At 35.7% G+C, this 26511-nt stretch overlaps 4 protein-coding genes across 4 annotated transcripts; all 4 read left to right on the forward strand.

Annotated features, from left to right (window-relative positions):
• Window positions 1-346: 346 nt before the first annotated feature.
• LOC111782616 (pentatricopeptide repeat-containing protein At5g46100) lies at window positions 347-3777 on the forward strand. The gene is made up of 2 exons (XM_023663398.1): window positions 347-564; window positions 2256-3777. The coding sequence occupies exon 2, from the start codon at window positions 2306-2308 to the stop codon at window positions 3722-3724; it is 1419 nt and encodes a 472-aa protein (XP_023519166.1). The 5' UTR covers window positions 347-564; window positions 2256-2305; the 3' UTR covers window positions 3725-3777.
• Window positions 3778-11008: 7231 nt separating this feature from the next.
• On the forward strand, window positions 11009-14620 carry LOC111783050 (receptor-like protein kinase HSL1). The gene is made up of 2 exons (XM_023663927.1): window positions 11009-13852; window positions 13953-14620. Exons 1-2 carry the CDS (start codon window positions 11236-11238, stop codon window positions 14342-14344), a joined length of 3009 nt encoding a protein of 1002 aa, XP_023519695.1. The 5' UTR covers window positions 11009-11235; the 3' UTR covers window positions 14345-14620.
• A 3398-nt stretch (window positions 14621-18018) lies between these two features.
• On the forward strand, window positions 18019-20201 carry LOC111783117 (NAC domain-containing protein 73-like). The gene is made up of 3 exons (XM_023664005.1): window positions 18019-18391; window positions 18469-18658; window positions 19201-20201. Exons 1-3 carry the CDS (start codon window positions 18266-18268, stop codon window positions 19812-19814), a joined length of 930 nt encoding a protein of 309 aa, XP_023519773.1. The 5' UTR covers window positions 18019-18265; the 3' UTR covers window positions 19815-20201.
• A 214-nt stretch (window positions 20202-20415) lies between these two features.
• Window positions 20416-26455, forward strand: LOC111783118 (negative regulator of systemic acquired resistance SNI1). Its single transcript, XM_023664006.1, has 15 exons — window positions 20416-20817; window positions 21076-21142; window positions 21247-21340; window positions 21442-21513; window positions 21599-21688; window positions 21960-22031; window positions 22240-22321; window positions 22392-22441; window positions 22611-22823; window positions 22898-22968; window positions 23061-23130; window positions 23490-23555; window positions 23782-23934; window positions 25053-25186; window positions 26061-26455. Exons 1-15 carry the CDS (start codon window positions 20712-20714, stop codon window positions 26131-26133), a joined length of 1413 nt encoding a protein of 470 aa, XP_023519774.1. The 5' UTR covers window positions 20416-20711; the 3' UTR covers window positions 26134-26455.
• The last annotated feature ends 56 nt before the right edge of the window (window positions 26456-26511 follow it).

A 26511-nucleotide genomic window follows, 5' to 3' on the forward strand; every position in this document is an offset into this window, starting at 1 on the left:
AAAAAAAGATAATTTGGGAAAGGTTGTTGACTTTTAGACCGAATCAATTGTACACGTGTCAGTATTTTATGGTTTTGCTAGATCAATAAACAGTTGCACATCTCGTGTATTTTGACACGTCGATGAGGCCGTTGATCTGTCCATCTTACGAATCCCGTGGAGCCACGTGGTCTAAAGAATTTCTTAAATTGGTTAAATCTATGTATTTTTATACGATATTTTATATTATTAAAATATAAATTTCGAAAATTTCTCCATATTTATTTTTTATTTAATTGAAATATAAAATATTTTTTTTGGTAGAATTGCTGGTCTATTATTATTATTTTTCTATTTTGAAGAATTTATAACCTAAGGCTCTGTGACATTTATCGACCGGGATTTTTGCCATCACCTTGCCGCCCTACGAAACGCTGCTGCTTCTGCAGCCTTTCAACGTCTACCTGATTCAGAGTTCAGCCATTGCCTTTGCTGGAGGTTCTTCAATTTACCTCTCCCCTGCTACTGCATCTATCAATCTCTCACTTCACTCTAGCCAAATCCAGATCTGCATCCCGTAGACAGGTACGCCCCCTCTTCTGTACGAAAATTTCTGTATGGGCTGTAGGAAATAACAGATGAAAAATGTTGGGAAATGATTATTTTTCAGATTTTTATCTAGTTCTATGGAAGAAGAAAATAGATTCTGATACTAGTTTGTGTGCGACCGTTTTGGATTGGTTGGACTGCAATAACCGAGTTTGCGGGAAAATGTATGGGTTAAGAGATTGATATAGAAATTTAAGCTGAATAGTAAAAAATTTACGTGATATTATTAAGACAAAAACGAATATCAGAAACAGGAAGGAGATGAACAAAGCGAACATTAGAATCGGGAACAATAGTCTAACAGAGCAAACCCAGAAACAGGCCGTTCAAGGGCAAAATACACCAGTTGGGGCCAAGGACAAAAGCTTAGGACTTTGAATGTATTTAAGGGTATTAATCCTACCAAGTGCAACAAGCCAAGAAGAGAGCTAACTTGTTTGTGGGATGAAATATTTCCAATGCTTAGAGAAAGAGAATGGGAGAGAAGGAGATTGGGACGAAATCAATTGAGAGAGAAACCACCGTAGGACTCAAAGACTATACTCGACCATAGCTTGCTACGCCCAAAGCCTGACCCTTTAAATTATGGAAAGTGAAGCTAACCTATTAATTTCTCAATTAAAAAGGTTCTATAGAAATGAAAACCAAAACAGGTAGACTTACTCAACAGTGGAGTGATCGGTTTGTATTTTGCAGGCTAAGATGACTTCTGAGATAGTGCAGTTGTGGGATAGACTAACTATATTGTTTTATTTTTCTTTAAGTTGTGATGCCCGATTAAAGGAGAGGTACATAAATGAACCAAATACCACACCTAAATGAGTGTGATCATAAGGATATGATGGATAAGAAATGTTTAAAAGAATATAGTTACTACCTATACCAACAAGTTGCACATTCCTTTTCGGTGGTTCAATCATATGAATCCAAAGTTAAGAGTGTCTGGCTAAAAACAATTCTATATTGGGTGATCTTTTAGGAATTTTCTTCGAAAACATGTGAGTGAGGACAAAGCATACTTAAAGAACCCGTGTTAGTTTGTGGGTATAGTCCTCATTCTTAAAAGTAGTTCAAGATAAGTCGGTAACGTGCTCAAATCGCAAGGGATGCAGGAGAACGTCGGAGTTATTAGATGTCGAATCCAAATTCCAAATCTTAGCTCGAACCCTTGGTATGGAGCGTTACAAGAATAAACATAAGATGCCTTGGAGTGGGCGTGGGTGCCCCCAGGTACAAGGGAGCAAAGCTTTGATTCCCGGTTATTTATTGATATTTCTGTGGTTTTACTTCAATAAAATATTCATTCGCTAGTTTCATAAAGTGTGAGTTTCCATCCGGTTAGTCTGAGAACTAAACAAATTTATCCCCATTTGTAATTCTTTTCCCGGGTGTTTTACTACTTATAGTAGCAAATGTTTCCTTCATTAATGGTCAAGAAACTTGATACGTTCTGAAATGCTAATGCTTAATGTACAGTGTGGTAATAATGCACGTTGTATTCTATTCCCTAAAACAATAAAACGTTGGTGGTGTGAATCATTGGTTGGATGCATCTGTTGTCATCTTTTAATGAACTTCAAACTTCGAAGAATTTATATGCACTACGATTATATCTTTGCATGTGAAACTATGAACTTGAAAATATTGAAAAAGATTCATGTGTTCAGGTTCTCAATCGGAAGTTAGAAAGTCTGATGCTTTAAGAAAGAGAGGAACAATGGGCAGTAAAGCTATGTTTAAATGGGCAAAAACAGTCACACCTGCTCATGTTGAACAGCTAATCCAAGCGGAACGAGACATAAACAAGGCACTTCTCATATTTGACTCTGCAACAGCCGAGTATACAAATGGTTTTAAGCATGATCTCAATACTTTTAGGCTCATGATTAGGAAGTTAGTTTCCGCAAACCAGTTCAGGTTAGCAGAAACACTTCTTGATAGGATGAAGGAAGAGAAATTTGATGTCACTGAGGATATATTTCTTTCTATTTGTAGGGCTTATGGTCGTATCCATAGGCCATTGGATTCCATTAGAGTTTTCCATAAAATGCAGGATTTCCATTGCAAGCCTACAGAGAAATCTTACATTTCAGTGTTTGCCATTCTTGTTGAAGAAAATCAATTAAATTTGGCTTTTAGATTTTACAGGTATATGAGAAAAGTGGGTATTCCTCCTACTGTAGCTTCTCTTAATGTTCTAATCAAAGCCCTCTGTAAGAATAGTGGAACCATGGATAAAGCTATGAACATGTTTCGTGAAATGTCTAATCAGGGGTGTGAACCTGATTCATATACTTATGGGACTTTGATCAATGGGTTATGTAGATTTGGAAACATTGTTGAAGCAAAGGAATTATTGCAAGAGATGGAAAAAAAAGGTTGTTCACCTTCAGTCATCACCTATACTTCAATGATACATGGTCTGTGTCAGTTGAACAATGTGGATGAAGCAATGGACTTACTTGAAGATATGATGAGCAAGGGTATTGAACCTAATGTATTTACTTACAGTTCTCTAATGGATGGATTTTGCAAGGCTGGTCATTCTTTGCGAGCTAGAGACCTCTTGGAGCTGATGGTCCAAAAACGCTTGAGGCCCAACATGATCAGTTATAGCACATTGATTAATGGACTTTGTAAGGAAGGAAAACTAAATGAAGCGTTAGAGATTCTTGACAGAATGAAACTTCAAGGTTTGACACCAGATGCCGGATTGTATGGGAAAATAGTGAATTGCCTCTGTGATGTTTGCAGATTCCAAGAAGCTGCAAACTTCTTGGATGAGATGGTCCTTTGTGGGATTACACCTAATAGAGTAACATGGAGCCTTCATGTCAGGACACATAACAGAGTAATTCACGGTCTCTGCACTGTCAATGACTCAAATCGTGCATTTCAGTTATATCTCAGTGTCCTGACACGTGGTATTAGTCTCACTGTTGATACTTTCGATTCGTTGTTAAAGTGCTTCTGTAACAAAAGGGATCTTCTTAAAATTTCTAGAATTCTGGATGAGATGGTGATTAATGGATGTATCCCTGAGAGAGAAATGTGGAGTACCGTGGTTAATTGTTTTTGTGATCAAAGAAAAGCTTGTGATGCTATGAAATTGCTGCAACTTGAGTTGATGAATTGATCTCTTGGGTCTATAATATTTATTAAAAGTTGCATTTCATGAGCTCGTGTTCATTTTGTGCAGCTGCACCTTGAATTTTTTTTCCTCCCTGGACAAATATGCATACCTTTCTTTTATTTTCTACTTTCCAACTTTTGTCCGCCTGAAAACAGCGTTAGCCAGCTCAACAACATTTCCAGACTTCTCAATGGTATTTTCTACACAATCATGGTGTCAATGGGAAGCCAAACAGAACATTGGCATACTAATTGGGATGATTTGTCTTGTTCCATTTATATCCTTACATTTAGACATTGTTGTAGCCTTGTAGGTAGCATTTGGTGTAGAGCCATGCGACTTACCACTTGCATTCACCGTGCATGGTACGTATTATTAGCCTTGCTTTTAAACACCCACATCTTTTTTTAACTAATTCGCATATTGTGATGTCCCACATTGGTTGGGGAGGAGAACAAATCACCCTTTATAAGGGTGTGGAAACCTTCCCCTAGCAGACGTGTTTTAAAGCCTTGAGGGGAAGCCCGAAAGGGAAAGCCCAAAGAGGACAATATCTGCTAGCGGTGGATCTGGGTCATTATAAATGGTATCAGAGCCAGTCACCGGACGATGTGCCGGCCTTCTCGCTGTTCCCCGAAGGGGGGTAGACACGAGGCGGTGTGCCAGTAAGGACGCTGGACCCCAAAGGGGGGTGGATTTGGGGGCGGTCCCACATCGATTGGATAAAGGAACGAGTGCCAGCGAGGACGCTGGGCCCCGAAGGAGGGTGGATTGTGATGTCCCACATTGGTTGGGGAGGAGAACAAATCACCCTTTATAAGGGTGTGGAAATCTTCCCCTAGCAGACGCGTTTTAAAGCCTTGAGGGGAAGCCCGAAAGGGAAAGCCCAAAGAGGACAATATCTGCTAGCGGTGGATCTGGGTCATTATACATATACATTTTTCTCATTAAAGTAATTTGCCTCCTCTGCCTCTTTTTCCTTTTCATTTCCCCCTTTTTTTCTCCAAAGACTTATTTGTAGTAGTAGAGACATAACATGACAGACAATGCTAGACTTTATCATTTTATTACAAGTTACTTTTTTCATGGTAATTTGAAGGCTTTGTACATGTTATGGAACATTCATGCTTTCACATTTTCTTTTAGCTTCGGCTGGTTGACTTTCCATGTATACAGAAATACTCATTAGCATTTCGGAAAAAAGTAAGGTGGCATGCTACACTTTCTATAGGTGACTAACATTAGAATCATTGATGCTACTCTAGATTTGGTGTTTCTATATTCTATTAAGTTATTGTTTTCATGATCTTCAATCGGTTGCCTTTGCAAAAAACAGCAAATGACTAGTCATTTAAAATCCATTGCTAGCGCTTCATAGATCCAGCTTTGTGAACTCTCGACATGAATCCCATCCCACCTGAGTTTTATTCTATCGATTAATTAACATCTCCTAAAAGTAGTAACAATAGAGTTTTCTGTTGAAAAACCAGGAAACTGTATTTACTGTCTATAGATGGCTCATCATTAAATTACTATGAATCTATGAGCACCCCTGCATTCTGAACTGTACTGTATGGGATATGAGAAAGAAGTTGAGTTCATCGTGGATAATTGTGAGCTTTTGAGCTAGATTTTTGCCTTTGGACTAATTCTATCAACATTAGCCCCAATTTTTACCTTACCATAGTACGCATTAGGAAATTTATGAGAGATTTAATTGTTTAGAATATGGTTATGATGATTTGAACCTATAACGTGTACCAAGATCATAAAACTACCAAGATGATTAGTTTGCTCTCTTTTTAGGAGGGGCAGGGAGGGGGTGATCATAACTAATGAACAAGCAAATTAAAGAACTTGGTCGAATGGTTGGATAGCTCCCATGACATGATCTATGAGTTTCATTGGCCAATCCGAGAACATGTAAATGTTACCAAGTTGACTCACCACAAACTAGCAGTAGCGTTTGGTGGTTGCAACAGAGACTGAGTGGTAATGGTAGTGGGAGTGGGAGGCCTTCATTATGCAGCCATGTGCCTCTCCCTAACAAGCAACTTCCAGTATGTTTCTTTCTTTTTAATATTGTTGTGCAATTCTTTACAATATTCCCGCTTGCAATAATTGACTGTCTTGATTGGTTTGCGCCTTCCCTATGTTGAGTGATTATGTGCCAAAATTGACTCACAACATTCTTGCAGATAGATGGTGTGAAGAGTGTGATGATGAGTTGTCCCAATGGCAATTTGAATGTGACCATCCTTCTTTGGCACACACAAAGGTATGTTAAAATATTTATTTGGGCATTCCTTTTCTTCTCGCTTTTTTCCCTTTCTCTTTCTCTCTATGAATGGTAATAATTGGTAGACTCCAAAACTTTATTTTGATGTCAGCTGCCCTTTCTGATTTAGGCTTTGTTGGTAATGAGTTTGTTTGTTGCATTTAGCACTTTTCCCTCAATTTAAGGACTAGTTGGCAAGCCCAAAAGTGGGTATGATGACCTTTTTTTTTTTATAGACATTCATTTCATACAATCATAGAAAAGGATAAAGCCTCCTCCAGAATCATCGAGCATATCTTTTTTGTTATCTGCCCATTTTCTATCTCCCTGTGTTTAGATCGGCTTTAGAAAGAAAAGCCTCACAATTTAAGATCTGGAGGAAAGTTAAAAGAAAAAGAAGATTTTAAAAGGTTGAACTCATCTGAACCTCATGTTCTGTCTTCCAAGCCAGAGTTTGAGATTACTTGATTCTTGTGTTGTACAAACAGAGGCATCCATCAGTCACTTACCCATCAAGGTTTTTGGATCTTTTCTTTGGTCAAAATAACTTTTTGGTGTACCCCAATTTTTGAACTGCCTTTGATTTTGACACTCCATTATCAGAAATATTCAAAATCTTACTCTCCAATATTCATATCACATCATATCATGTTATGATCATTACATTACAAAAATTATAAGAAAAATTAGAAATAGAGTTTAAATCTAAGAGAAAGTGGTGGCATGCACCTGAAGAAAGGTGTGAGGAATGGAAGAGAGAGGAGAATTATGGTTGTATTGTATGAAAACAACAAACTCAAATGGGTTGGGGTTGGGGTTGGGGTTGGAGCCACCATTATTGCCTTTACTGTTCCTTTTTAGGCCTAAATCAATCTTTACTATAATGATTTTGGCCCATTTTTCTTGCCTCATACTTTCAAATTTGACCCCACACAACTTCGCCTCAATGCTTTCTATAGCGATTTTGTTTTTGAATTTGATAGCGATATCAGTTCTACTTTTTGAAATTCGTGTCTATTTTCACTCAATCTAAAAAACTATTTGAATTCTCAATCAAAACTTTTTTTTTTTTTAATAAAAAAGTTAGTTTGGTTTTTAAAGTATGGGTAGAATTACACGAAAATAAATAAGTTTATTTGTAAAAATAGTGTTTATAAATTCGTAATTGAATAAAGATTAAAATATTTATATTTTTTTAGGGATATTGATCTTGTATTTTATTTATTTATTTATTAAACAACTCTCGTTCAATCATGAATTCAACTCAGCTCAACCAAACTATACATTTCTTAGGTTGGATTGATTTCAGTGTTAGTTCATATATTATTTATTCATTTATTTTTAAATATTTAATTAGAATTTACCACTCAATTTGAAAATGGATTTAATTGCATTTCAAATAGTTAAAATTTATTCTCAATAGGACTACAGAATAAATAATAAAAAAAATCATAAAATTATAAAATAATATAATATAATATAAATACATAATAGAAAAAAAAATATATTTTTTAATTAATAAAGTTGAATATAATTTTAGAGAAACCTATAAACTAGTTCAAGCTTAAATTTTTATTTATTTAAACCAAATTCAACTTAAAAGAAAGGTATAATTCAACTCAAACCACAGTTTGGGTTGATCGTAACCTGTGGGTCATCGGATTCTTTTGAAGTCTTTATTATTTATTTTTTGTCCTATATTTAAAGTAATAAAAAATAGTTTGATAAGACTAGAGAAACTGAGGGAGGTCTAGGTCTTTGGACCACAGTTACTCACATCTCTATCGCCAAAAATAAAAAATAAGAAAATAATTTTAAGAGCTTTGGTGCTTAGTTTCTCATATGACAATGACCCTTAAGACATTATTTTGTGCTTAAGACATTATACAATCAAGACATTATACCCTAAATTGAAACACATATGTATATACATAATATTCAAGATTAAAATATTTAACCTTATGATCCACTAAAAAATAAATTAAACTAAAGATTACAGAAAATGGTAATAATTTTATAAATTAATGGTTTGACTGGGATGAGGAAAATTTTAAATATTTTTTTAAGAATAAGAAAGCATTTTAAAAAAAATTATAATATCAAATACCAATACCTACATTCCTTCGATATATATAAATTTATATAAAGCATGCAAAGCCTCGTTTAGCTAATAGAAAAATCTACGACTATTTTCTTTATTTTTTATTTAGATGTAAATTCTTCTAAATAGAAAAAGAGTANTTTTTTTTTTTTTTTTTTTTTTTTTTTTTAGATAATGTCACGTGGTGTGTTTGTGTAGTTGACGTGGATCCCATTTTAGCAATTGACAGTTTCAGATTTAGCATAAACTAGATCTATAAAATCCAAATATTCTTAAAAAATAAATAAATAAATAAAAAATTCCAAAACATAATTCCAACGAAAAATATTGTCTTGTTTTTGCGTGCATCCTATAGAGCATGCCATTCCTCTAATTTTCCTCTTTAATTACATAAATTTTAGAATGAAAACATTTTTCCATTACAAATAATGATTAGTTATTGTAACCTAAAATATAATCCAACTAATTTCTTTAGTTCAACCCAAACAAATATTTAAAAAAAAAAAAAAAAACATGAATTAAAATTATAAAATAAAGTTCCAGTTTGATTCTTAATAAAATATATTTATAGTAGTACTAAATAACACCCATTTTAAGAGAGAGTTACCGAGGCGGTCAAAAGAGGGAAGAAACTGACGCGACAGTTTTTACTTTTTTTTTTTACCATTGGAAAATGTGTCAAAAAATAAAAAATCTTTTCCGTAGCTTCCTGGAATCTTTGTCTCAAATTCTTTTATGATTAACTATTTTTATCCCAAAGAGGTAATATTTATTATTTAATGTTTTCACTGTTCTATTTATTCATATATATATATTTTTTAAAATCCTTGACAAAAATAGATAAAATAATTAAAATGATTGCGAAAAATGCTTTAGGTAAAAGTAAAGAAACAGGCGTTGAAAAATGCAGTGAGCCAAATCTTTGTTCTCATTGTTCATCATCAAATTTACCGCATCTAATCACTAATTATCGCTTCTTTTTTTTTCCTTTTTCTTTTGTAGGATAATGATCGTTGACAATCAAAGTCCCACATCGACTAATTTAAAGAATGATCATAAGTTTATAAACAAATAATAATTTTTCTTCATTTGATGAGGCATTTTGGAGAAACCCAAATCAAAGACAGGAGAGTTTATGTTTAAAATAGACAATATCATACTATTGTGGGGAGTCGTATTCGTCTAACAATCATATATATAAAAATATCCATAAAAATTGTTGATGTCATAAAGTTTCAATAATATTTTTAANAAAAAAAAAAAAAAAAAAAAAAAAAAAAAAAAAAAAAAAACTTAAAAAAGTGTGAGGGGACACGTGAAACTGCTTACTCCACGTTCATGAGGAAAGAGAAATTAAAATATTTTTAATAACAAATTAATTAAAAGATAAATAGAGAGGAATTTAATCTACTTTAAGCTATCAACTCAATGCAACACCAGCCGTCCGATTGCATCCCAGACTCCAAAGATCCTATGGTCACTTTTCTCTAAATCCATATATATTTGGGGAGATTTTATATTAATTTATTAATTAATGATTAGAATAACAGACATTTTTTATATNTTTTTTTTTTTTTTTTTTTTTTTTTTTTTTTTTTTTTTTTTTTTTTTTTTTTTTTTTTACAATGATAAAATTGTTTTCTTACGATTTACTCAAAGGCTACAATTATGGACGACAGCAATTATTTAAACCATTTACCACGGTAGAATTTTATAATTATTAAATTGTTTTTAAAAATTAAAAAAAAAAATCGAACTATATCAAATAGAAGAAGACAAAAATAATAAAATTAACATTTAATTCAAATTGTTACCATAACAAACCAAACAAGACAATAATAATTAATTTAACATGATACCCCAAAAAAATTTAATTCTCATGGTTACTATAACAAGCAGAACAAGACATTTATAATCAAATCAACCTGACACGTGCAAATTTTAATGCACATACTTATGTTTTACCAAATCATTAAATACAGCTGAAAGAATTCACCCATTATGTTTGAACTAATTTTCAATCCCTATTTAAAATAATAATTATTTACATGTTTTTTTTTTAGTTAATCTTAGTTAATATTGTTTTCAGTTTTGGTTTATTTAGTCTATTTATTTTCCAAATATTTAGTCTTTTTACCCTTCAATTAAATTTAGTCCAATATTTTTAAAATATTCAATTTAGTTTAATGTTGTCTATGTACTTACAAAACGACCATTTTAGTTCATGTTACTTTTTAAAAGTTACCATTTTTTTTTTAACTATTTCGTGTTAAATTTTTGTAAATAGGGATCAAAATAGTCCCTTTTTCAAAATACACTAATTAAATTTAATATTTTAAAAATATCAAATTTAACTAAATTTGAGAGTGGGACCCATAAATTAAACAAAAAGAAAAACATAAAAAGACCCTCAGATATTATTTAAAATAAAAAAACTAAAATAATAAAAATACTATTTTACTCCGTCTAAATAATATTCTTAAATTTTTAAAAATTTTAATAATACCTTAAAAAGTATAACAAATATACTGTACTACTTCGTTGAAACAATACAAATTTAAAAAATACTCTTAGTTAAAATATTTTGAAACTATTTTGAAAGGTGGGATGTTCTTATAACAAAATATTATTCCTTATTTATTTTTTTAAAATTTAAAATATTATTGAACGGATTTAAAAAAATTTAAATGTATTATTGAAATTTTTAAAAGTTTAAAAAGTAATTTGAAATATTTTTATTAGTTTATTGGAACAAAATATATATATATATATATATAAATATTTTTTTCAGTTCTAGAATATATAAATCTGAAGGAGGTTAAGTTAGACTTTTCCATTTTAACCAGCAAATTTTGTAAATTTTCCAAGTCTATCCGTTAAAAAAAAAAAAAAAAAAAAGAAAAAAAAAAAGAAAAAAAAGAATCGTTCAGAAATTAAATGTTCTTCGTGCTCTCTCTAATGGCCGCTGTCTCTGGGTGTGTGCAGGAGGAGCTCTGAACCAAAGCTCTCACCCTTTCTTCTTCTCTAAAACTTCTCCTCTCCCAGATTCATTCCCAAACCCTAAACCCCAAACCCCACCATTTCAATTTCCACTTCCATTTCCATACACTCAGAGATCAGAGAAGCACCACAGCAATGCTTCTCCTCTTCTTCTTCTTCTTCTTCTTCTTCACCTTCCTCTCAAACCCTTCTCTCCTCTCCCTCTCTCTAACCCAAGAAGGCCTTTACCTCCACACCATCAAGCTCTCCCTCGACGACCCAGATTCCTCCCTCCGTTCATGGAACGACCGCGACCACACTCCCTGCTCCTGGTTCGGCGTCTCTTGCGACCCTCAAACCAACTCCGTCCACTCCCTCGACCTCTCCAACACCAACATCGCCGGCCCATTCCCCACCCTCCTCTGCCGCCTCCAGAATCTCTCATTCCTTTCCCTCTACAACAACTCCATCAACATGTCCCTTCCCTCTCTTATTTCAGATTGTTCCAGTCTCCAGCATCTCGACCTCTCTCAGAATCTCCTCACCGGCGCGCTGCCGAGTTCGATCGCCGATCTCCCCAACCTTCGCTATTTGGATTTGACTGGGAATAACTTCTCCGGAGATGTTCCGCCCAGTTTCGCTCGGTTTCGGAAGTTGGAGGTTTTGTCTCTTGTTTTTAATCTTCTCGATGGACCTATGCCGGCGTTTCTCGGTAATATTACGTCGTTGAAGATGTTGAACCTGTCTTACAACCCGTTTGCGCCGAGTCGGATCCCGCCGGAGTTTGGGAATTTGACGAATCTTGAGGTGCTTTGGCTGACTCAGTGTAATTTGATTGGGGAAATTCCGAACTCTCTTGGTCGGTTGAAGCGGCTTACTGATTTGGACTTGGCGTTGAATAATCTTTATGGTCCGATTCCAAGGTCGCTTACGGATTTGAGTAGCGTGGTTCAGATTGAGTTGTATAATAACTCGTTAACCGGTGAGTTGCCTTCTGGGTTTTCGAATCTGACCTCACTGCGACTGTTTGACGCGTCGATGAACGGTTTGACTGGGTCGATTCCGGATGAGCTTTGTCAGCTGCCGCTTGAAAGTCTTAATCTCTACGAGAACAAGTTTGAGGGGAAGTTACCGGAAAGCATTGCCAACTCGCCGGGTTTGTACGAACTCAGGCTGTTCGGTAACCGTCTCACTGGCGGTTTACCGCCAAATCTTGGAAAGAACTCGCCATTGAGATGGATTGATGTTTCTAACAACCAGTTTTCGGGTGAAATCCCGGGGGATTTGTGTGAGAAGGGAGCGTTGGAGGAAGTTCTGATGATTAACAACCAGTTTTCCGGCGAGATCCCGGCGAGTTTAAGTGAGTGTAAAAGTCTCACGAGGGTGCGATTGGGTTACAATCGATTTTCCGGCGAGGTGCCGGCGGGTTTTTGGGGGCTCCCACATGTGTATTTGTTGGAGCTGGTGAGTAACTCATTTTCTGGGAATATTTCGGATGCCATAGCCACTGCGAAGAACCTTTCGATTTTCATTATCTCTAAGAACAACTTCACCGGCACATTACCGGCGGAGATGGGACGGTTGGACAATCTTGTGAAGTTGCTAGCGACTGATAACAAACTCAGTGGGTCATTACCAGGGAGTCTTGTGAATCTTGGGCATCTTTCGAGCTTGGATCTTCGAAATAATGAACTCTCTGGGGAACTTCCCAGTGGAATCAAGTCGTGGAAGAATCTCAACGAACTCAGTTTGGCACACAATGGATTCACCGGCGAAATCCCTGAAGAAATCGGGGACTTGCCGGTTCTCAATTACCTTGATCTGTCGGGAAACATGTTTTCTGGGAACATCCCTGTCGGACTACAGAATTTGAAGCTCAATCTGCTCAATTTATCGAACAATCACTTGTCTGGTGAGCTTCCCCCATTTTTAGCTAAGGAACTCTACAGAAATAGCTTTTTAGGGAATCCAGATTTGTGTGGACATTTGGGAAGTTTGTGCAACAGCAAAGGTGAAGAAGCTAAAAGCGTAGGCTCTCTCTGGTTGTTACTATCAATCTTCTTCCTCGCCGGTATCGTGTTTATCGTCGGCGTCGTCTGGTTTTACCTCAAATACAGGAAGTTTAAGGCGGCAAAGAGAGAAATGGAGAAGGGGAAATGGACATTGATGTCCTTCCACAAGTTGGATTTCAGTGAATATGAGATCTTAGATTGTCTGGATGAAGATAACATCATAGGCAGTGGCTCTTCTGGTAAAGTTTACAAGGTTGTGCTCAACAATGGCGAGGCCGTTGCTGTTAAGAAGCTGTTCGGAGGGACGAGGAAAGAGGGCGAAAAAGGCAACGATGTCGAGAAGGGTCAAGTTCTTCAAGACTATGGATTCGAAGCCGAAATCAATACTCTGGGAAAGATTAGGCACAAGAACATTGTGAAGTTATGGTGCTGCTGTGTTACAAGAGACTACAAGCTTTTGGTCTATGAATATATGGCTAATGGAAGCTTGGGAGATTTGCTTCATAGCAGTAAAAAAGGAGTGCTTGATTGGCCTACCAGGTTTAAGATAGCTTTGGATGCTGCAAAAGGACTCTCTTATCTTCATCACGATTGCACCCCTCCAATCGTTCATCGAGACGTTAAGTCGAACAATATCTTGTTGGATAGCGATTTTGGAGCACGGTTAGCCGATTTCGGTGTGGCTAAGGTCATTGATTCAACAGCGAAAGGGCCTAAATCCATGTCGGTAATCGCAGGATCTTGCGGTTATATTGCGCCTGGTTAGTAAATCAAATTAGTTACTGAACTTGGTGTGATTTAAAAAGCAAATTCCATAGTTAATCCTCAATCTAATAGTCCTTTCTTGATCTTGCATTGCAGAGTATGCTTACACACTCCGTGTCAACGAAAAAAGCGACATATACAGCTTCGGCGTGGTGATCCTGGAGCTAATAACCGGGAGGCTCCCGATCGATCCAGTGTTCGGAGAGAAAGACCTGGTGAAATGGGTGTGTTTCACGTTGGATCAAGACGGGATCGACGAGGTGATAAACCCGAAACTGGATAAGTGTTTCAAGGAAGAAATATGCAGAGTGCTGAACATTGGGTTGCTATGCACCAGCCCTCTTCCCATCAACCGGCCATCAATGAGAAAAGTGGTGAAAATGCTGGAAGAAGTTGGGGCAGAGAACCAATTGAAAACCAACAATAAAGATGGGAAGCTAACTCCTTACTATTACGAAGATTCCTCGGATCAGGGAAGTGTAGCGTAGAACAAAACACAATTTCTTCCAATATTCTGGGTGGGTTTGGTTTGTTTGAATGGAAGAAGAAGACATAGGAAGCAGCAGCATTGTTGAAATCATATGTAAATTTGTTTGCTTTGCTGATACGCTGTTGGTTCTCTCTGTCTCTCAGAAGAATTGTAAGGTGTTTCTTCTCTTCAAGTATTTTTGAGAAGATCCTGTTTAGATGACATCAGAAACGTCAAAAATCCTGTCTTTTTTCTCGTTCCGACAAAAAACTGGATAAGCTTAATTTATTTATTATCCACAGTTTTTCAAATAAAGTTTACAACGTTGTTGGTTTCTTCAATTTAATCACGCTTATTCAAGTAGTGTTTTTCAATGGTGTCGCATTATCATCTTTTTTTTACCCCCTAAAAATATATATTATATAATTTTACTTTGGAATTTGTATTTATTCAAATAGTTGTGAGTGGATATTTCTTTATTAATTAAGAATATTATTATTATTATTTCTTCATTTTGAGTAGGTTCCTATTTACNCGCTTTTTTTTTTTTTTTTTGTGCGTTCTATGATACACAAAACTCTTCAATTACATCATGACACTTGTCTATCTAGACTCTTGTTCGGTCATTTTAAATACCTAGATTGTGACAACCTAAGCAGCTTCTATTGGTTGGTAGCCTCTTCCCATCTTCAATTAATACCCCTTTTTTTATATTTTATTTTGAAGAAAGCGCCCTCTTATAGAAAAATGATTTATTTCAAAACAAATAAATGGTTCACTTGTGTTACCTACTGAGAAGGAAATTATATGCCTTTATTTTTAAATATGGGACCCTAAAAATTAAAGGACCCTGACTTATTTAATATATATTATCCTAAAAATCAATTCTGCTCATTCATGTGGAAACTCAATTTAAAATTAAAAAAATAAAATAAAATAAAAAATCCTACAAATTTTAATTTGAATATCCTATCAGTAGGTATTAGTTTGGTAATGGATGGAATTGCACACTTAAATTCGACAAGTCTTTCGTGTCATATTATTTTCATTTTTTCACATAACATTCTTTCATAAATATTTTTAAATTATTATACTTTCTTTTAAATTATTGTTTGATAGTTTTAAAACATTTATAAAAAGATTTCCTAAACCGAAAAAGTTCAAGGGTTTTTTTTTTAATAAAAAATTTAATCCAAGAAAAGAAAAGGAATGCACCCAACAGGCCCACATTACCCTATTGTTAATGGGCTTTTATATGGGCCGTGGAGTAGGCCCAAGAGCAAGTTATCAACATCCAAAGAGAAGATTTCAATTCACCCATTTAAACATTAAACTTAAAACTTCAAATCTAATTTCATCATAAACTTTTAATTTATCAATTTGAATTAATGTAACATTCTTGATTAAGGATTCAATCACTGTAATCACGAACTTGATAGACTCCTGTGTGTTCGTGTATTTAGATTGTTACTCACGATGACAAGTGTGAGAAACATCTAGACTACGATGTCGTTGTAGACAATGGAAGAAAAAAATTGATGGACGGAATACAATCCGTTCAATTCTATATTTAATCTATTTTTTTAAATTACCTCGTACACAATATTAAATTAATGTGTAAATAATAGTTTAGGTTTGTGTAATGTATGTGAATATTTTAACGTAGTACGCTAAATACATGAATCATCCTCAAATGGAACTCAATCGCCAATACTTAATTAACTTTGTAATGCGTTTAAATTAATTAGTCAACCATTATTTAAGGGTATGGCAGAAGTCAATTTATGTAATATTGAATTCAGTTATCAATTTAAGAAATTTTGAAAATATCAGTTTGAATTTTGAAAATTAGGTTTAAAAGTATAAAATTCATATGAAATTACTTTTTAACCATTGAAGACATATTTCAGATTTAAGTTAGATAAAATGTCTGCCAAGGGAAAGTTTTCACACTCTCATAAATGAATATTTGTTCTTCTCCCAACCAATGTGGGACATCACAATCCACCCCCTTCGAGGCCCAGCGTTTTTACTCGCACACCACCTTGTGTCTACCCCCTTCAGGGAACAGCGAGAAGGCTGGCATATCGTTCGGTGTTTGGCTATGATACCATTTGTAACGACCCAAGCCCATCGCTAGCTATGATACCACTGTTACACATACAATTTGAGAACTCGTCCAACTTCGACTACCCAATCCAATCTTTATATATATATTTTTGGTTGAGAAGAATTTTTAGAAAACTAAAAATTTAGGTCAGGTCGTGGGTTGACATTATTTTATCGGGTCAATCCGACCAATCCAAAAATAGGGTTACAACTCAACCTAACCCTACCTTACTCTTAAAATGATTACGAAAATTAAGAATATAATGTGTTGTGACGTGTAGTTATTAATGTAACATATATCCTAAATAAATATGATTTTTTAAAATAATAATAATAATAAAAAGAACAACTCGATAATCAAATCCATCCCAATGAAAAATAGAGCGTTGGGGTGGGCTGTGAACTTTACTTACATTATCCAGACATCAACCCAATCAATCCAAACATTCAAACTAAGTTAGATCTAAAATTGAATACGTGCAAGTTATGGTAAGCAATCAATTTTAGGCTTGCCATTAATAATAATAACCTCCAAACATTAATCACGCCGAAGCCTAACATTCCATAAATCCATTTTACATTATTTCCACTTTTAAATTCATCTTTAAAAAAAAAATAAAAAAAAAATAAAAACAAAAAAGGTGGTATTAAACAAATTGGACAGGGTGAAGAAGGATACCTTCCTTGAGGTGGAGAAGTGGACGTAAAGGAAGAGATATAGAAGTATACAGGTTGGATGATTGGAGGTCAGATTATTTTAATACTCTTCTTCTTTTTTGCAGTCTTTTTTACGTAATTTCCTCCCCCTTTTGTACATTCAATTTTACAATAGAAGAAGCCTTTCATCTTACTCCAACTTTGACACTGCAGCTGCCTCCCCCCTCTATCCCCCCATACCCTAATTACATTAACCCACCCTTCTTTTCATCTAAAAGATGGTGAAACTCATCCCTCCACTTGTCTCAAAGAATCCCATTTTGCCCCATCTCCACTCTTCCCCATTTCACGATGTTCTCCAACATTATTAAGGGAAGTAGTCTCATTTCATTGTTAGACGAACACAACTCTCCACAATAATATGATATTGTCCACTTTGAGCATAAGCTCTCATACCAATAGAGAGTGTATTATTTGATTATAAACTCATGCTCATTCCCTAAATCATGACTTATGTAGAGCTCCAAAGAAGGAGAGAGATACTCTATAGTATACTTTGTTTTGTCTCACATTGGCTAACTAAGAATCTCAGGAGAGGTGTTATAGTGTATTTTGTTTAAAAGGAGGATTGTCGGGGATTATTGAGAGATCATGAGTTTATTAGTAAGAAATACTATTTCAATTGATTTTGAAGAAACAAAAATAAAAAACACGAGAGTTTATGTGAATTATTTCTTTTTTCGAAACATATTTAAAGACTTTAAAAGTCTTATCTTTTGAACCAAAATTATTGGTATATAATGAGTAATTTGATGGTGTCATATGTATGTGTAGATACGCAAGCATGAGGAGACTTGACGTCGAAGCAACCTTTTTCCTATNTTTTTGTTTTCCTTCTTCTCTCCTTCTCTCTTTTTACGTCTAACCGAATCTCTCTCAAGATGAGAGCTTGGAAGCAAAATTAATTCATAAAAAAGAAGAAAAAAAAAGGAAAATTCCTTCCCCCGACATGTCTGAACGAGGTGGTTGTTGTGTTGGGTGTTAAAAGTTGAAGAACACAAATAATAGGCGAAGCCAAAGCGGAAGGAAGTCAATCATATGCTCCTTTTTGTTCTTATGTTGGACGGGGGATTACCTTAGCTTCCAATAATAAACACAAAGCAGCGGAGACATCATGAGTTGGTGCAGTGGGTCGGACGACGACGAGTCGTCTGCCTCTCTTCACCAATTAGCCTCGGTTGTCCTCCCCGCACCCCTCCGATGCCCATCCTGTGGGCATCCCATTCAATTGCAAGACCAGGTACGTCAATAAATTGATATCATCATCATTATTATTGATGGTTTAGTTGAATGAATTTAAATGATGTTGAATTCAAGGCTGGGATTCATGATCTTCCTGGGCTGCCAGCTGGAGTCAAATTTGACCCAACCGATCAAGAAATTCTCGAGCACTTAGAGGCTAAGGCCATCTCTGATTCTCGTAAGCTTCATCCCCTTATTGATGAGTTCATCCCTACTCTCGAAGGCGAAAATGGGATTTGCTATACTCACCCTCAGAAGCTTCCAGGTACCGTACCATCTTCTAAATTTTTACAAATTTAATGCCTTATTAAATACCAAATCCAAATTTTTAAAACTTATTACGGATATTATTATAAATATAACAAAATTTTAAAATTAAATTAAAATTTTATTATGATTTTTTTTCTTCCATTTCAAAACTATTCAAATTTTTATTATGAACTTATAATTTTTAAATTTGAAGCTCTCTAATTTTTAATTTTAGCTTATATTTGCAGTGAATTTGTTGGATGATGAAAGTCTACCTCAGCTAGAGTCACCATGAAAGCTTATGATCAAAGTGAACAATATCATATCATTGTAGATAGTCGTGTTTGTTTAGGGTTACTAAAATGTTACTTGTTTTAATTAAGATTGTAAAGTAGCCTCTGAATTTAGAAAATGGGTGTTTTTTTTTTTTTTTTATGTAGGCTCATAAATTTTTCATAGTTAATAGATTATTGAATTTTTATTTATTTTAGATATCTCTAATTAATTGATTTATTAAATATAAAAGTTGAGTGAAGAAAATGTTTGATACTTGGGCAGGAGTAAGGAAAGACGGGCAAATCCGGCACTTTTTCCATCGACCATCGAAGGCGTACACAACCGGAACAAGGAAACGCCGCAAAGTCCACACCGACGAGGAAGGCAACGAGACACGTTGGCACAAGACGGGCAAAACCCGACCCGTTTTGGTCGGAGGCGCCGTGAAAGGATTCAAGAAAATCCTTGTACTCTACACCAACTACGGCCGGCAAAGAAAGCCCGAAAAGACCAACTGGGTGATGCACCAATACCACCTCGGCAACAACGAGGAAGAAAAAGACGGCGAAGTAGTTGTCTCCAAGGTCTTTTACCAAACCCAGCCTCGACAGTGCAGCTCCACCACCACTAACAACGCCCTCCTCCAATCAGAAATCAAATTCAAAACCGCCGCCGCCGCCGCCGTCACCAACCACCACCACCACCCAGATCCCTCCCCCGCCACCCTTGTCGATTATTACAACGCCGCCTCCACTAATTTCATTAGTTTCGACCAGCACTCCGAATCCCCAATACCTCAGTTATTACCCAATTTAGTCCGCACCGGCGACGGTTCTTCCTTCATTCGGTTCCCGCCGCCCGACACAACCACAAGAAAACCCGACAGGAAACTCTGACATGTCCCCACTAAAAAAATTTCACCCAACAGAATTTCGTAACTGCAATATTTGGTGGTTGGTTTCTTTCTTTACTCATTTTCCCTTCTTTTTTGTGTAATTTTTATTTTATTTTATTGTTGTGATGTAACAATCCAATAAGTTATTAGATACAAGGAAAAAAAAAAAAAAAGTAATAAGATAAAAGGTCGCTCGAGAAGGACAAGAAACAAGAAGGGGGAAAATAAGATGAAGATCGGCGTGTATATATATACATATGTGTATATATATATATATATACTCATTTTACGTTGAACAGCGACAGTTGTTATGAGATTAAAAATGTACAAAGACCGCTAATATGATCATAAGCTTCTTACAATGTATGATTAGTTAGTAAATCTTTTACTTATTAACTTTCTAATTTTCTATACTCTTACTTATTATTTACTTTTTTTTTTTAATCAATTTCAAAATATTTTTAAAAAAGGAAGTCGGAAACTTGAACATATATCGCTGGTATAAGTAATGACTCAAGTTTTAATTAGCAACTTACTTTAATGGTAGGTGTGGCACATTTGTGTTCTAAGTCTCACATGCCCAACTCAGTTTACACTCAGCTCAATCAACTCTAACCAGGCAAGTGCTCCGGTCGGGCTCGATTCTCTGTCCACATGGTTCGGTTTTCGTTTTGGACCGGTTTTTGAACACTCCTCGACCGATTTAAACCGTTCGCCTCTTTTCCATTTCCATTTAATATCAAATCACAAGATTTCAAACATACATTTTCATTTCTGGGTTTCTGGATTCCCCGCTTGGGAATTTGGCGGGACAACTAGCAGCACGGGCCGGTCTGCCCTCTCCTTTTGAACTTCGCTATCGTTTTGGTTAGCAGTTCCACCGGAGGCCGGCAAAGTAATGGAGAAACCTAGCAGCGGCGTTCGAGGTGCGATCGAGGCGAATACCTTGGCTATTCTCGACGCATCCGAAGCTACTAAACACACTCGAGACGCCGACGATGACAGTACGATCTTCATTTTAGAATTTGAGTTTTGTTCATTTCTGTTTGGACTCTGAAAACTGCTCGGAACTATGAGAAGAGCAATCGATTTTCTTCTGATGATCTGGAGGACTCTTTAGTGAATACTCTTTGTGGAGTATGTTTCAGTTGTGCTTAATTTGAAAATAAAATCCTTCTTTTCACTGGAAGCCCTAATGTATCAGTCGGAAGAAGATTACTTGTTTTTGTTTTCGTTGCATTGATCAAGATGTTCATAATCAGGAATTGCTTTTCTCGAAGCTGTTCGTGCGGCTTCACTTTTGCCAGAAAATAAATCGCCACCGACATTGTAAACTTCTTCTTCCTCTTTCAAATCACATATTGGAATTGTAATAATAATCTTCTCTAACATGCTGACCTGACCTTGTAATTACATGGAATTTTGTCACGAAGCAAAATGTGTGAAGCAATTTTCAAAATCTTGAGGTTCGGGAATTCCCTCGAACTGATTACAACAAGTTGCCAGCTTTTGAACGAGTTAGACTTGGTACTCAGAGCTATCCCTTTTCCATATATCGGTTTGTACATAGCAAACTCTCTTTCTCTCTCTGCATTATGTGTGAGTTTGACTCTTTTATTTTACTACAGGAATTCCCTAGAGTGTATATGACGGATGCCAGTGAATCTAGTATGCCCCATGAATTAGTTGTGCTTCAGGAGGTATTACTAGCATTACATTTTTGTGTGTTCAATCTCTAAATCACTTTGTTTTCATTTTCGAGTAATTGTTGTGTTTCTTTTGTAGGCTTGGAGTCCATTTGTTCTAGGCACTGACATTTCAGATAGTGAGAGGGCAACCGCATATGATCTCACTGGCGGACTAATTGATCCCCCTGTCAGTTTTGCCTTCCAAACTCCCCCTATAACACTGTCTGCCTGATTGAATGATCTCTAGATTGCACCACGTTTACTGATATAACTTATAAGTGCTTGTCATCTAGTTTCTTTTCTTTTCTTTTTTTTTTTTTTTTTAAAGTTTGAAAGAAAATTTAGATTGAGCTAGTTGACTATGTACTGTAACTTCGAAGTATTGAATTGACATGCTCGTGGAATTCATCCTTCCTGCATGTACTATTCAGTCTTCAATGAATTTCTGTGGTGCGCAGGGTTTTCATCTACTTCTGCAAGGCCTTGCTGAAGTCTCCGATTTTGAAAATTTCCAAGCACCAGACACCAAGGTTTTCTCCTTGCTTTGTCTTTGAAAAGAGTTAGTGCAACCACAATTATGAATTCACGAGGGGACCTNTTTTTTTTTTTTTTTTTTTTTTTTTTTTTTTTTTTTCTTGCAAGTGATAATACAACTTAAAAGGGGATGATTGGAAATTTAAGCAGCTTTAATCATTTCTCTAGTCTCGTTGCCAACTACTTTTCTTAAATTTGTTGCAGGTCCTAAGTAACATGTTATTGTTTCATTATCTTGTCAGTGTCCTTGAAGGAGATTTTGTGCCTCGAAACCAAATGTACACAGGTAACCTACTATGTCCGTAAGTCATCCCCTCGTAAAAGGCTAGGTAATTAAGAATTTTGTTCGCATGCAGAAAGCATGATCTGGAGCTTTGTACGGGAGTCTTTGCTTAACACAATTCTGGTATGATGTCAACAATTTGTACACCCTGCTGTAGCACTATTATTTATGATTCACATGTCGATTCTCCATTTTATTGTATTGACTTACAATGGAAGCTTCTTTTTGGTCTACCAACTTGCATGCTGGAAGCCCCTATTTTGCTTGTATTTAAATTCTATTTCTTCTTTAGTGTTCAAGGAAAATGAACTACAAAGGATTAATGAAGGATTGTGTGACCACCCTGTGTGGGTTGGGTCAATATCTTGCTGAATATGACAATGCTGTCCCATATTCTGGGACTTCTATGGTGAAAGAACATGAAGCTATTGATACTGCTTTGGCCACTGCGTTTCTTCACTTTGGAAGGATAACATGTGCTGCCACGCTGAAACTCATGGTAATGGTAGGTATTCTGGCAATTTGGTCATCCAAGTATTGCTATTTTTTATTACTGCTCTGAATGGAGAACTGGCATAGGTAATGGAGCTTGATTCCTCAAAAAAGAATGCAGATATGCTAGGTCATACTACAAGGGCTGATGGTGTGAGGTACTAGTTTCGTTATTTTCTTTTTCCTGCAGTATATTCTCTCTTCTTAGAACAGGGATTATTTTCTAAAAATATTTTTGGTGGGATTTCAGAACCCCGCTCGCAGAGATTATTCAAGATGAACTGACATATGATAAAAACATTCTGTCACCATTTCTTCAGGTTGCATCACCAAATTTTATTCTTCTCTTGCTTGGAACTATATGCTTTTCTTAATTTATCCAATCAGTAAGAGTGAACCATATAGTGGCAAGTGATAGAGAAACATTATACAGCTTGTTTTCCTTGCATGATATTCTGAGTCATGCATAGGTTGTGTAGACTGGAGGTTCATTTGTCAACGCAGCAAAAATATCTATATGCTTCCCCTGTTAACTTCATGATTATTTTCTCTAACTAATGAATTTCCTTGTCAGTTTGCATACAACTTTTTCAAGGCCTTTTCACCTTATTTTTTGTCCTAAGCTTCAAGTTCTTCAACGTGTTAATAGTATTATGATCTTGCAATTTTTTGTTTGCAGGCCTTCAAGGACTCAAAATGGAAACTGGAAATAATCGTGCAATTTTTCTGGAAATACATCTCCAAGGTATATCTTTGATCTGCACCGTCAGAGTAACTTAATAATGTTCCTACTCAGGTTATTTTAGATGTATTTGATTATATTAGCCCAAATTATTTCTTTAAGTGTCTGCAATAATTACCGAGTATAATTTCGATTGTACTGGTGCTGTGGCGCATTATCTAACATACACACACACACAGTACATAAAATATTAAACAATACAGCTATTAATGTATTTTGCAATTTGCAGCCTTCTGTTCGTACTAGGAGGTCTAATGTTCCTGCAGAAGATGCAACTTTCTCTGGAGTATTGAAGTGTATTTCAAACAGCTCCAGTGCTAAAAGTATTACTAAGAAGATTGGTGCACATGCAATTCATCTTTTATTAGCACATGGTTTTCAGGTGATTCACTTCTCGTCACATGTATAACAAACTCAATTGTAATTGGACCCACTGCAATGCTGCTAATGGTTGCTTTGATGACTTTGCTGCATGCTTGAAATTCTTATTTACAATGTTGACAGCTTCTTGTCTTGTCGGTGCTTTCTGCTTGTAAAATGAGATAAATTTCATCAATACTTAGTGAAAAGGTTTTTCATACTAGCTGTTAAGGACCCATTGTGGGAACATGATAATCCATGTTCTATTGACTAGTTCTTCATGAGTACTTGAATGAGATTATATAGTTTCTCAATTTTCAATTTATGCTAAATATCTGTTGGATTATTTTAAAGGTTCACATATCATTATAGATTTATAATCATCGTTTTTTATTCAACTTCCTGAACTTTTTGGTACTAAATCTTCGGAAGTGATAACAAGATCATATATAGATGTGTGCATAGGCCTTCGTGCCTCTTAATTACGAAGAGTATTGCTTTGTAGTGCAAATTAGAGAGTACAAAAATACACTTTCCATGGTTCTTTACCCTCGTAGATGTGTTTAGTGTGCAGCCAGCTGATTGAGAAAACTTGGGTTGCCTCATTAATGACTGTACTTCTTTGAACCTTTGGGAAATTTGAGTGGGGGTACTTTTTATTATTTCGTATACTCTCTTCAGCCCTGGAAACTTCTGGTTTCAAATGGTCACCGTCCCTACACTGAAAATCCTACTTCTGGCTTTAAACTTTTTTAGATTTTTGGTGGACTGAAGAGATGGTTGGGGATTGGGCAAAGATTCCAGCTTCATGCATCGCTTAAGGCAGTTATTGCCAACACTTAAAGTAATACGCTCTCTTTTATTTTTATCTTTTGGCTATTTGGAGAGCTTTCATGTGCTCTCTTAAACCTTAACGCCTAGCATAGACCTTTCAGCGGATATCTTCCTTATCAACATTATGATTATTATTGGGGGGGGGGCGAAGAAAGTACTAAGAGATATAGTTGCTGCCATGCACCTTCTGGATTAAATGATTGTCTTATCGTATGTTATGTGTATTAGCTTGTAATCTATTGGCAGTAGTTAGTAGAGGCCATAATTAGTTCGGGAACCTTACTGAGTTTGGCCATTATTCTTCAGGCTTTTCTGTTTCTCTCCACTAAGCAAATGGGTGAAGGCCTCCCCGATTCCAAAGAACAACTGGCGGGCGGTTCGGTCGTGGAAACTTGCAAGAATTTGATATCAGTTTTTAATTGCCTGCGGAAATTGGACAAGTAAGTTTCTCATCTTTTATCTTATACGGATTCCATTGTCTTTCTGTCTCCATGTTATTTGGCTGCATTTTATTTATGACTTGTCAAACATAATATATATATGTGTGTGTGTGTCTCGGCCAATATGTCTATGCTTAGACGTTTGCCTGCCCACGGGCAAGCTTTATATTTCACGTCAGCATATTTCTGCCTAATTAAGGAACCATTCCTCTGCTCTTTTGGTATTGCCGCTGGAAGTGAATGGAATTCCACTATCCATGTGTCTCTCCATGTCTAATGCACGACCCTTGCAAGCGTGACAACTGAACGTCAATTTGTAGTTTAACTTCAAATTTAATTGTATTTACATTGTGGTTCACCATGTTTATTTCTGTTTTTGTCGATACTGGAAAAACCTCTGATTACTATGCTACTACGAGTTTCGGTCATGACAATTTGGTTCTCGTCTTATCCTTATAGACGATGACTACAATCAGTCCTAAAACAACTATATGAGACCTTAATTGCTATGAGCTCCATGAACCCTGTTAAATCTGGAAACTGAAGGTCCAAACAACAGAATTGGTAGGGACAAGGTGGAGTTACATTTAACACGAGTGAGACCTCTGAAAAATATATCTAGCATCACTGCTATCTTAGTAGTGGCGATTTAGGTTCTCCTTTCTTCCTTTTTTTTTTTTCAATGCAACATGTCAGAGTTGAGAGGATTGAATCTATCACGTCATGATCTAGCTATTTTCAAGTTGGCTTTCGAGGATGTAGGTTGATTTTTCTAACTTGGGTCTTGACTTGTTGCATCACATATACTAAAATCTTATGAAGTAGATTTTCGACTTCATGTCTACCCTTTCTTAAGATAAATGTCATAACGCAGGCAGTTGGAAATTTCCTCGTGTGCAAAAGAGGCCATATTTGTAGCTGCAACAATCCTCTCCAGAAGATCATAGGGCTCGAATGAAATCACTTCTTGGGATGTTTACTCTCAGAAATCTCATAATATGCATGTCAAGACCTATTAGCAGCAGCAGCGATCCTCTTGTCGAAGTCAATGGTAGATGAAGAGAAAAGTAATATTTTGAGATATTTCGCATAATGAAGATATGTCATGTACAGGTTAGAAAATTTCCCATTTCAGAGTTTATCTTAACTAAGTTGAGTAGATCATATAGCATTAGTCCAATGTGCTCCGCCCACTTGATTAGGATATTCAATGCTCATCGTACATTCAAAAGTACGGATATTTTATACATTAAAATTTTTTGCTTCATGCTTCATAACGGGTTTATTTTACGTGAGCTAACCACCCTCCAAAAGTCTTTGCAGAG

Source organism: Cucurbita pepo, chromosome LG20 (genome assembly GCF_002806865.2).
Source record: "Cucurbita pepo subsp. pepo cultivar mu-cu-16 chromosome LG20, ASM280686v2, whole genome shotgun sequence".
NCBI lineage: Eukaryota > Viridiplantae > Streptophyta > Magnoliopsida > Cucurbitales > Cucurbitaceae > Cucurbita > Cucurbita pepo.

What these genes read in the sequence shown, in the direction of transcription:
- LOC111783117 (XM_023664005.1), top strand. Translation starts at nt 18,266, where the DNA reads ATGAGTTGGTGCAGTGGGTCGGACGACGACGAGTCGTCTGCCTCTCTT. An exon ending in CCATTCAATTGCAAGACCAG is followed by an intron (nt 18,392 to 18,468) that starts GTACGTCAATAA and finishes GTTGAATTCAAG; the next exon opens with GCTGGGATTCATGATCTTCC. An exon ending in TCACCCTCAGAAGCTTCCAG is followed by an intron (nt 18,659 to 19,200) that starts GTACCGTACCAT and finishes ATACTTGGGCAG; the next exon opens with GAGTAAGGAAAGACGGGCAA.
- LOC111783050 (XM_023663927.1), top strand. Translation starts at nt 11,236, where the DNA reads ATGCTTCTCCTCTTCTTCTTCTTCTTCTTCTTCTTCACCTTCCTCTCA. An exon ending in TTGCGGTTATATTGCGCCTG is followed by an intron (nt 13,853 to 13,952) that starts GTTAGTAAATCA and finishes CTTGCATTGCAG; the next exon opens with AGTATGCTTACACACTCCGT.
- LOC111783118 (XM_023664006.1), top strand. Translation starts at nt 20,712, where the DNA reads ATGGAGAAACCTAGCAGCGGCGTTCGAGGTGCGATCGAGGCGAATACC. An exon ending in ACAAGGGCTGATGGTGTGAG is followed by an intron (nt 22,969 to 23,060) that starts GTACTAGTTTCG and finishes GTGGGATTTCAG; the next exon opens with AACCCCGCTCGCAGAGATTA. An exon ending in TGCCTGCGGAAATTGGACAA is followed by an intron (nt 25,187 to 26,060) that starts GTAAGTTTCTCA and finishes GTCATAACGCAG; the next exon opens with GCAGTTGGAAATTTCCTCGT.
- LOC111782616 (XM_023663398.1), top strand. Translation starts at nt 2,306, where the DNA reads ATGGGCAGTAAAGCTATGTTTAAATGGGCAAAAACAGTCACACCTGCT.